Source organism: Electrophorus electricus, chromosome 4 (genome assembly GCF_013358815.1).
Source record: "Electrophorus electricus isolate fEleEle1 chromosome 4, fEleEle1.pri, whole genome shotgun sequence".
In the NCBI taxonomy this organism is placed as follows: domain Eukaryota; kingdom Metazoa; phylum Chordata; class Actinopteri; order Gymnotiformes; family Gymnotidae; genus Electrophorus; species Electrophorus electricus.
The window spans coordinates 12484236-12495714 of record NC_049538.1 but is presented as its reverse complement, the minus strand read 5'-3'; the positions used below and the strand labels follow the sequence as shown (position 1 = coordinate 12495714).

General features: G+C 46.5%; 1 protein-coding gene across 13 annotated transcripts in view; it reads left to right on the top strand.

Annotated features, from left to right (window-relative positions):
* gramd1bb (GRAM domain containing 1Bb) overlaps nucleotides 1-11479 on the top strand; it is a 49885-nt gene that overhangs the window by 26263 nt on the left and 12143 nt on the right. For 8 of the 13 annotated variants that reach the window (XM_035524991.1, XM_035524993.1, XM_035524990.1 and 5 more), the window contains 6 exons: nucleotides 44-257; nucleotides 3098-3121; nucleotides 4764-4784; nucleotides 9700-9784; nucleotides 9941-10044; nucleotides 10273-10368. In XM_035524991.1, coding sequence (XP_035380884.1) covers nucleotides 44-257; nucleotides 3098-3121; nucleotides 4764-4784; nucleotides 9700-9784; nucleotides 9941-10044; nucleotides 10273-10368 — 544 coding nt within the window. Of the gene's footprint in view, nucleotides 1-43; nucleotides 258-277; nucleotides 1692-3097; nucleotides 3122-4763; nucleotides 4785-9699; nucleotides 9785-9940; nucleotides 10045-10272; nucleotides 10369-11479 lie in introns of those variants that run through there. The other 5 variants (XM_035524995.1, XM_035524994.1, XM_035524997.1 and 2 more) reach the window with 2 other exon arrangements.

Genomic DNA, 11479 nt, shown 5'->3' with positions numbered 1-11479 from the left:
CTCTCTCTCTCTCTCTCTCACTCTCTCTCTCTCTCACTCCCAGCACTGCCAGTAACTCACACTGCAGCAGTCCCACCTGCTCCCCTGTCCTGCAGAGCCATTGTCGCTCGCCCCGCGCAGCGTCCCTGGAGGCGGAGGTCATGGTGGAGAAGAGCGCTGAGCCCTGCGACACCCCAAAGTCCCCCTCCATCCCGGAGCAGCTGGTCAGCCGCTCCTACTCCACCCAGTCCACCCGCAGTACCTCCAAAATCTCCAAGGTGTGTACAGGGCCGTCACACCACTGCTCGAGATCCCTTCAAACCAGAGCCCCCTGAGATCACCCCAAACTCCACTCCCCCTGAGATCACCCCAAACTCCACTCCCCCTGAGATCACCCCAAATGCCACTCCCCCCTGAGATCACCCCAAACTCCACTTCCCAACAACTGCCTACATGCTGTGGGGCTTCTACGTGTGCATTAGGGTCATTTATATAATTATATATTTCTATAATTATTTTAGTTTTTATTGTTCTCATGTGTGCCAAATGACCTTTGGGATCGTGTCAAAGAGCATGCGTGTTGATTGCGGGCCAGTTATTTTCCATTAACTTGTTTAATTAACTGAAAAAAACCTTACATTTGTGTGTGTGTGTGCCTGGCTTTTGCTAGTAAACATTTGTGGTTAGCCCAATAGTGATAAAAACCTCACACATTTAACCCCAGATCCCAGCTCTCTCACAGGGGTCATGATGTTCTGGTCTCTCGATCCTGATTGGATGGTTTACTGTAGTTTTCTGTGTAGTTGGAGCTTTCCAGTTATGTCATTGGCTGTGATCAGAGGTGATTTTCTGGGCCGGAAGAAGGCAACACGTGCAGATAAAAGTTAAAACTATACAGCTACATCCAGCTTATCATAAGACCCACAGCACTGAAAGAACTACAGTCGTAGTTGAAAAGTTTTATAATGATAACAGGCAAAAAAATTGATGAATTACATGAATTTGAAATATGAAACTAGCCTTACGTTTCTGAGTGAGTACCTTGAGGAAAAGACTGTCTGTCAACCTGTTGGCCCCTCCTCCTGCCCACGGTCCCCTTTTCAGATTGTCGTCCGCACCATCCTGTTGGCCTCAGTGCCGTCTAGATCCAGGTACACTAGCTCTACACTGCCCTTATAATCAACATATCCTCAAAATACCACAAACTCGCTGCCTGCAGAAATCGGCTTTTTTTTTCAATTTATTTCAACTTAACTGCACTGCACCCTCAAATATGTGGATGTTTCCAAGAGATTGGTTCAGCTGCCACGTCGGCTCTAAACGTTTTCATATGCGGTGCAGCCATTTAGGTGACCAGGACTCACTCAGATCTCCACTGTCGAGTGACTTCCCCCTGTGTTCTTTTGAGCGAGGCTGGAGTTAAATAAGATCCTTGAATGGAACAGCTGATAATGCGTGGAGTCTGTTGCAGGAGAGTGAGGGGTTTCTCTCAGTCAGAGTCTTGTAGAGTCTCATCCGTTCAGACGGATCCGTGCTTGGCCCCGAGATTGAGCACCAGATTACGCCCCTCCCCCTTCTCTGACGCCACTGCCGCCCAGAGCCCTCGTAATCTGCGAGGGCCTGGACGGAAGTACTCCGCCATTTTTAATCCGGTTCCCCTGTTACTGTTGCACTGTTACACGGAGGAAACCGCGAACAGGAAGGTGTACAGGGTAAGTACCCTGTCTGTGTTTGCTTACTTGGTTTATTAGATTGTAATTAATGGTGTACACTGTGGTGACGTAATATGAAATGTCACCTTTAGTTGGTACCAAAATGATTTTAGCAGTGACTAAAAACAAAATAGAAAACCACCGTGGATGGATGGATGGATGGAGTGTAAAACAAAAAAGAAACCCTTACTGTTTTTTTTCATCCTGGTGTTTCTATTATCACATTGTTCACATTTGCTCCTTGATTTTCTAATCTGAATTCTGTTTCTAATCTATATGCTGTTTCTAATCTATATTCTGTTTCTAATATGAATTGTTTCTAATCTATATTCTGTTTCTAATCTATATTCTGTTTCTCTTTCCTTTGTATAATGTGGCAGTTGTACAATGTACATGTTTCAACAACAAATGTTTGTGGTCTAAAAACTTTTTATTAGTTCTCTACAGCTCTCTCTGTTATTCTCTCTCTCTCTCTCTCACTCACTCACTCACACACACACACACACACCACAGAGTTATTTGTTATAGATATCCTGTTCTCATGTGTTTTCCGACGCTGTTTTTTCTCCTCGGTGCATGCTCTTGTAAGCGACTATCTAAAGCAGGCATCTTCACTCACGCTCATGTTAGTTTCTGGCTGGATATTTATAGCTGTCAACCATTTTCGTGTTGTCTGTTGTGTGTCTGTGTGTGTTTATGCATGCCCACATATAGCCTGTGTGTTTTGTATTCAGTGCTATGTCATTCTATTTGTTTAATTTAAGGTCATATTCTGTCTATGCTACTCGCAGCGTTACTACAGTACTGTGTTTATTCCCTACTGACTTCACTCCGATGTATTCCGGCTTGGGTCGGCCCAACTCTCCTGCTGTGGGGGGTTGGCGGTTTGGGTCGGCCCATCTCTCCTGCGGGGGGGGGGGGGGGGGGGGGGGTGTAATGGGGTCGCCGTAGCTCAGTGAAGTGTGCTTGATGTGGGGGTGCAGAAATGTCCACTTACTTCAGCAGACTCCATCATTATGGCAACACAAAGTGCTACTGCCCACCCACTCCCACAGACCCTCACACCCAGCATATTTTCTCTCTCTCTCCCTCCACCTCTCGTCACCTCTCTATCCACCACTCTTTCTCTCTCCCTCTTTCCGTTTTTTTCTACCTTTCTTTTTCTCTCACTCTCTTTCTCTGTTCTTTGTTCCTCACGCTTTCGTCATTTCCCCGATACGTCACATGTCCCTCCCCTTCTTTCGGACTCCAGAATCTCTCGTGGGTTTCCTTGCTGGATGAGCTCTCGGAGCTGTGTGTTTGGGATTGAAGGTGTGCGTCCCTGTCCATTGCACATCTATTTTAACTTTTTTTTCCTCTTTTCTGTTCGGTCTGCCGCCTTCCTCCTGTCTTCGTCTCCCGTGCAGTATGACAGGATAAACCTGATTAAAGTAAGCACTTCTTGCTCCTCTTTTCACCTCTGACCCCTGTTAGTCCTGCCTTCAGTTACCTCCCAATAATCTGCCTCAGCCAATAATCCACATCTGCCTGTCTGTCTGCCTGCCTGTCTGCCTGCCTGCCTGTCTGCCTGTCTGTCTGTCTGCCTGCCTGTTTGTCTGTGTCTCTTTTTGTCCTTCCACTCTCATAAACATTAACTCTTTCGTTCACACTAATTTTGCATTTCTCTCTCTCTCTCTCTCATTTTTGGTCTCTCTCTTGTGCTCTCTCCAGACCTGTCTCACACCTTGATTAGCATTACACCAGATGAACCCACATTTCCTGTGCTAGAACCTCTCTCTCTCTTTCTCTGTGTGTGTGTGCACGCGAGTGTGCGTGCGTGCAAACCTGTGCACATGTGTGTCTGCCTGTCTGTCTATCTGTGTGTTTGTGTGTGTGTGTGTGTGTGTGTGTGTGCAAGCCTCTTTAAGCCTTACAGTAGTTTGTTTTGTAGTAGTGTGTGTGAGTTAGACTACAGGAAAAAGGACAGCCTAAGTGAATATTTCTTCTCTTTCTGTCTCTAACACTGAAACTAAACTAACAACTTAAACACAGCTATCATTCGGCTGTATGCTTTCCCAGGAAATGATTGTAATACTGCAGAAATGAACTAGCCTAAGTGTTTGTGGAAGCAGCACAAAGATGCTGGTCCTGACATACTGACCAGCCAAATCCTCACTCTCCTCCCCCTGCTCATGTGTTTGCTGCTGTATCGGGTTGATTTAGGTACATTAAAGCACTTTTATTGTTATTATTTTATCATACCTGGGTTTTGCCATATTGCAGTCAGATGTAATTAATGAGTCATTGTTTTTGGCCCATTGCCACTGGCTAAAAATAATGTCTGTCCTTATTTTCTTCATTAAATATTGAGACAACATTCTGTAGATTTCTCTGTTGCTTTTGGTGTAGCAAGGCACTGATGTTATGCTGCCCTCTAATGGTCACTGCCCTGTTTTCTTTATTGAGATCTGTATATCTGTGTTATCTTCCATGCTATGTCTGCTTTGTGTAACCAGTACTGTTTTATTTGTGTAAAGGTCTGAATGTGTGTGTGTGTGTGTGTGTGTGTGTGTGTGTGTGTGTGTGTGTGTGTGTGTGTGTGTGTGTTTGTGTCTGTGTGTGTGTGTGTGTGTGTGTGTGTGTGTGTGTGTGTGTTTGTGTCTGTGTGAGTCTGTGTGCGTTTGTGTCTGTGTGAGTCTGTGTGCGTTTGTGTCTGTGTGAGTTTGTGTCTGTGTGTATGTGTGCATTTGTGTCTGTGTGTATGTGTGCGTTTGTGTCTGTGTGTATGTGTGCGTTTGTGTGTGTGTGTTTTGTGTCTGTGTATATGTGTGTGTTTGTGTCTGTTTTAGTCTGTGTGCATTTGTGTCTGTGTGTATGTATGAGCACGGCATGAATTCATGTTTGCGAGTGTGTGTTTGTAAATGAGGGCTCATTGAAAAATCCCTTTCGTGTGACACTTTACAGGTGTGTGCTGACCTTTACACTGTGCGTGCATGCGTGTGTGAGTCTATAGATAGATAGGTTTTTATAGCCTTCTAGTATTTATAGTCTCCCTCCTGTTCACTGTTGTTTTTCTCTACCACTCCCTCACAGAAAAGCCAGAGCTGGTACAATGTAAGTAACACTTCTTGTTGCTTTTTTAAGTGTGTGTGTGTGTGTGTGTGTGTGTGTGTGTGATTGTCTGTCTGTGTCTGTTTTAGGTCTGTCTGTCTATTTGTGCATGTAGGGGTCTGCTTGTGCCTTCTAATGTTCTAATGTCTACCTTTTTGTGTGTCTGTAAATGTTAGGTGTCTTGTGTGTCTGTAAATGTTAGGTGTCTTGTGTGTCTGTAAATGTTAGGTGTCTTGGGTGTCTGTAAATATTAGGTGTCTTGGGTGTCTTCCATGTGTGGGTGTGTGCTTAGTGTGTCTATACATGTAGGTGTCTTCCAACAGCATGTGTGTGTGTGTGTGTGTGTGTGTGTGTGTGTGTGTGTGTTTACTTAGTGTGTCTTTACATGTAGGTGTCTGTAGCAGGTGGGGCATGTTTTTCCAGGAAGTTGAGACTGTTGGTTTAGTGGTCTCTGATAAATCATAAATCACAGATCACACTCATAAATTATACATTTGAATCACTTTAAATTTAAATCATTTTAAATCCTACATGTTTTCTCATGCCATGCTATGTCAGCCTGCATGGAATGATTAAACAAACTTAATCAAAGTTCACTTTTTGTACACGTTTTCTCCCGTTTTAACTCCTTATTTACTTTAGTAAGTTTGCTTATCTCTGAGAATGTGCTTTAAACTCCTCATATACTCACACAGACCCAGAGTGTAAAACCTCATTTTGTGGACAACGTACTTTATTCCTAATTCTCATCTGATTGTAATGCCGATCTCAGCCGTGGCCCAAACCTCCCTCCGTCAAATGTCGTTAAACTTTAAGCAGGTAATTACCATGGCCAGTCACAAGCTGAAGCAGCCGTGTCAGAGCAGGACATCCAGGTGTGTTCCAGGAGGAGCGTGACGAGCTGCTGCCTTCAGGTCAAGTGCGCAACAGCACCTGAACCTTGAAGAGCGCCACAGAAATAGTCAGGAAAGGACCTGCGGCAGAATGTGCTCGCGTCTTCCCGATGAGTACCAGCAGGGGGCGCAGCTGGACTGCAGAAATCCGCTGACGGTGTTTGGTTTCTGTTGGGACCAATATGCTAATCCTTAAAGGTTTTTATTCTGCTTGTGTCCTCTTCCTTCTAGCCTGTTTAACTGAGGGAATATTACTTGTGTCGGAGTGGAATCTGTGTGGGGGTTTTCTGCCTCTGAAAACAAGGGCACTAAATTTTAATTATTTATCAAAGGTATAATAGAATTTTACTTTTAATCTTCCCTGCGTTCTGGCAGACTTGCACTATGCATACATTAGGAACTCTCCAAGGTTCCTCACAGATGTAGACGCAATGAAAGTAGGACGCATCTTTTTTTAACACTTTTGGAGCAAAACTTCAAAATCTCCAGAGGTTTTCATAACCAAGCACACAGTCTCAAAAATGTACCTAAGTACTGTACATTTACGGTATTTAGCTGACACCTTTTTATCCAAAGCGACTTACAATTATGACCGAGTACCACTTGAGTAATTGAGGATTAAGGGTCTTGCTCAGGGGCCCAACAGTAGCGGGGCATGAACCAGCAACCTTCCGATTACAAGTCTGAGCTACCACTGTCCCGTTATCCGCGTACTCTGCCTTGCGCTGCGTGATTATCGTGCTGCTGTAGCCTCGTGCTGCTACCTTCAGCCTAGCGGAGAAGGTTGAACACTGTTGACTTTCATGCAAAAACTGATCCCAGGTCAGTGCGTAGGCTTTTTTAAGCGTCACAGTGGCCAGAGCTGAGGTGCAAAGCTTGATAGTCAATGACTACTGTGCTCATATCAGAGAGGGTTGGATGTCATTTGTGTGATGGTGTGTGCGGGTGTGTGGGTGGGCAGTGATGATCTCCCATGGCACTGAAACATCAGTGATTACAGCTCAACCGTCCACATGTGAGTTCTGAGCCCATAACCATGGGAACCACAGGCTGCACTGTTCAGCTGTCCAACAGCATTATTAATGCACCGAGGTTTGAGAGTTAAAAATAAATATCGAACAGTAAACAGCCACTGTCACACAAACTGCACTGTTGGCTAGTCATGGTTTCAGTTCTGTTCTCAGTACTACTTCCATGGGACAGACTGTTCTGACAGTCCACTAGTGGAATAGCACTGTCCACCAGTATAACAGCACTGTCCACCAGTATAACAGCACTGTCCACCAGTTTTAACAGCACTGTCCACCAGTGGAATAGCCCTGTCCACCAGCGTAATAGCACTGTCCAGCAGTATAATAGCACTGTCCAGCAGTATAATAGCACTGTCCAGCAGTATAATAACCCTGTCCACCAGTTTTAACAGCACTGTCCACCAGTATAATAGCCCTGTCCACTAGTATAATAGCCCTTTCCACCAGTATAATAGCCCTGTCCACCAGTGTTAATGCCACGCTTGGCCTAGTTTGCCAGCGGGCTGTATTAGAGTTATGTACAAAGTTATCTGTAGGAGATACAGATGTAGTGGAATTTATCCTGGTGATTTCTTGGGACAATATAAACCTATCAGGACAAAACAAAACATGCCTCTGTGTGTGTGTGTGTGTGTGTGTGTGTGTGTGTGTGTGTGTGTGTGGTTGGGTGAGACAGATGACTTTATTGGTACTCCTCCTGGTACCAGTCACCAATTGCTCTTACTGTTTTTCTGGCAGTTAATGGCTAACTAACTTTACCTGTTCAGCAAACACACACGCACACATATAAACACACACACAAACTCCCACATACACACAGCCTCCCCTTTTCTGAAATCTAAGACTGCTCACACAGGACATTTTGGTCAACTTCAATACTTAGTCTTAGGTTGTTCCAAAAGACCCCTTCTTTAACAGAAAACGAGAGAGATGGAGAGACAGAGAGAAAGGGAGTGTGGACATAAGGTGTGTTTAGGAGGCTTCGGAAGTGTTTTAAAGAGCCCGACACGTGATAAGGGTTGGCATTGGCACCACTCGAGGTGCTCCAGGGGCCCTCCTCCTGAAGCTCTATGTGGCGATGGAGTTGTCTGTCTCCACTGAGGACCAACTGTAACAGGATGTGGGATGTGAGAACTTTAGAAGCACAGAGGAGCAAGCTCGGCGTTGCCCAGGACTTGGAGGCTGATGATGAGAAGACCAGACCATCGCTAGAGGAGAGAGGAGACGTCCGCACAGGAAAGGAGACCTGAAGTGAGGGAAAGAGAGGAAAGAAGAGGGGGACAAGGAAAAAGACAGGCAGAGAGAGACAGGCAGAGAGAGACAGGCAGAGAGAGACAGGCAGAGAGAGACAGGCAGAGAGAGACAGGCAGAGAGAGACAGAGACTCTGAAAGGCAGAGAGCCGAACGAACAGGCTTGGAGGCAGGACACACTAAACTACATGAGGTTTTTTACAGCCCTGCATGGGTGTGAAGGACCGAGTCTTGGCACTGCAGGACACACGCTCGTCCAGCAAGAAGATAAACAAACTAGAACTGACTCCAGCATAATAACAGATCTGTGTGCTAGGGTTACTATAGGGCAGTGGCCTGTGTGTATGTGTGTGTGGGTGTGTGTGTGTGTGTGTGGGAGGATGGGTGTGACAAACACTGCAATCATGAGGCACTAGTCAGCACAGACTAGCACAGTGACAGCTCCCAGAAGCGGATCCTCCAAACACTTGCCGTCAGATCAGGTGGATCCGCATTTTATAGGACGAGTTCCCGTCAGCCTTGTCCAGGAAGGCTCGAAGGTCTGAGCACTGACGCGTTGTTGCAGTGGCAGTATTGGGGTGCAGAGCTTTGGGTGTTAGCGGGTCATGGAGGTGGAGATGGAGGGCTATGGGAGGGACTGGGATGCCCTGCTGGAGGAAGCCCTGGTCCGGTGGCTGCTTCAGGGCTCAGCTTGGGACGATGACTGGCATTGGAGGTCCACGGAGAGCCAGGTGGGGGAGGATGACGATGAAGAAGATGAGGACATCCCTGCTGTGAGTTGACATATTTGGGGGGGGAGTTGCTGAAACCAGAGAGCTGGAGGAATGGTGGAGGTCATGCTACCCCACTATTTTGGCTGATGGTGTAGAGTTGCCACCTTGTAGGTGGAGGTGGGTTTTGATGGGGTTTTGGAGAGGTCCCTGTACACTATTGGATGGGGGGTCACGATATTGTTAAAGTGGAGGGTTTATTAATCCTTTGGGAGTTTTGGGTGGTGTTGATGTGGGACCTGGGATCTGCTGTCTTGGGTATAGTTGGTATTTCACAATAGAAGAGGAACCTACCAGCGACTGAGTGACTGTGTGGGGGTGGAGGGCTTCCATAGCAACAGTGAGAGATTCACCTCTCTACGCCCTTAGCTTTATAAACTGCCCGTTTTTTTCTGTGTGTGTGTGTGTATGTGCGCGCGTATGCGCGTGCGCATGCTGTAATGACATTGCAGTGACTCAGTAACTCATTTCAATATTGACTAGAGAGATAACACTCCACTGTTCACCATCTCCACAGGCATGGTCCTTATCCGTAACATTGCCACAGCATGGTTTCAGCGATGACCCTTTACAGACGTGTCTTAGTGACATCTCCAGGCATTATTTCCACAGTGATGATAACAGCTTCCTCACACTGATAGCCCTGGAAAGCTGTTAAACGAATGTGGATTTTTTTAGTGCAGTACCTCTGGTATTTGGTATGTGTTGCTCGAGGGGCCAGGTGTCTGGACAGTCACACGCTCTCCATACTGTCTCGTGAGGTGGTGCAGCTCATGAGCTGGTGTGTGATGACATGTGTGTTATAAAGACTGGCCATGGTGTGGACCATGAGCCAGTTAGACTGCTCTCTGGAGCAACCAGCATCAGGCCTGAGGCCTGTTTCAGCCTATGTGTGTATATGTGTGTGCTCGCGCGCGTGTGTGTGTGTGTGTGTGTGTGTATTTCCTTACCTCTCACTCCATGTCTCCCACAGGTTCTTAGCCCCACCTACAAGCAGCGGAATGAGGACTTTCGGAAGCTCTTCAAGCAGCTGCCGGACACAGAGCGACTCATTGTGGGTGGGTGCACACACACGCACGTGCACACACGCGCGCGCATGCACTGGCCTCTACTGCATGCTCAGTGCTCAGTGGTACTTGGTGTGGTTGTAAACCCGTGTGCTCCCCTTACTGACAAACATTTGAGATTTGACCATTGACCTTTGACTTCTGCAGACTACTCCTGCGCTCTGCAGAGGGACATCCTGTTGCAGGGCCGCCTCTACCTCTCCGAGAACTGGATCTGTTTCTATAGCAACATCTTTCGCTGGGAGACACTGGTGTGTGTTTTTCTTTGGACCTTTATATTTTATATTAATTTCAGTGGCATAATGAGGTAATAATGTAGCATTTCATTTCAGAGCGCAAGGATTTTGACTGTGTATTTCGTGTTTGTATTACACGTGTTTTGCATCTGTGTCTATGCATATGTTTGAGTGTGTATGTGTGTGTTGCATGGTGTGTGTGTATGTGTGTGCGCGCGCACGCACACGCGTGTATTTGAACAGCTGACGGTCCGTCTGAAGGACATTTGCTCCATGACTAAAGAAAAGACAGCCCGCCTGATCCCCAATGCTATCCAGGTGTGCACAGATACGGAGAAGGTAAGAACCACACCATCTTCACCAACATGTGCTATATGATGGCTCATGACTCAGTTCACCTGAGGCCTGAACAAACAGGTCTGCTTATTGTGTTTTTGTCTGATGTGTTTATGGATTTATTTGAGTACACCAGTTAATTAGCCTGTATCTGTGTCTTCATATTTATTGTTGCAGATAAGTGTTTGCAGTCTGCAGTTTGTTAATCCAAAAGGAGCTGTAACTCGCTCTGGGTTGGTAATAGTTGTGGGTAATTACAGGCTGCAAACATCTTTAAAACGATTGCGCACTTCTAAAAGGCTAGAATGACTGTGTATGGCTCAGCAGCCGTGTTTGGCATGGTTAGAATGCCACGGCAGCCGAACAAGGCGCAGACGCGGCGGTGTTCTTGCCAACGGCGATGGCTGGCTAACGGGCCGATTTCAGAGAGCCATTTTCTTGGAACCGTCTGTACTGAGTCGCAGCCAGTTTTAGAGAGACCAACCGAAACCGTGCTCCCTCGGTTTCCTGGCAACTGGTTAGTCACAGAGGGAATTAGCCGACAGACCGATGGGTTATCTGACCATCCTGAAGTGCCATCGCGCCAGCCGTACTGGCTGGCATGATTAAACCGACATACTGGTGCAGCCAACTTCCCTACGCATTGGGCGAACAGGCCACCATCAGAGCGCGGTCCTCCTTACGCCTCCCTGTAGCGCTTCTGCCTCGTTCTGTTACGGAGCACACCGCCGATAGGCGGCATGTCAGAATGTATGAGCTTCCAGCTTTTAAATCTGACCACTTTTGTGTCACCTCTGTAACGGCGTGTGACTGCTGCTACTAAATGCTGTCACTGACACTTGTGTTTATTGGTGCTGCCACTGCTAAGGCCACACAGTGAAAGCGACGCCTCCATATTTAAGCATGCATGAGGTGATTTGCATTGACCGTTTATGGATATTTGTGGGCGGTAACAGACGGGGGATATGAGGCCCATTGAATGACAGAAAAATGTTTAAAATATTTTTTTAATCCTTTTTAACCTTCTTTTTACATTATGATCTACTACAATCAGTAATGCAGTGACAAAGTTCTCTCTCTCCCTCTCTCTCTCTCCCTCTTTCGCTTTCTCTCT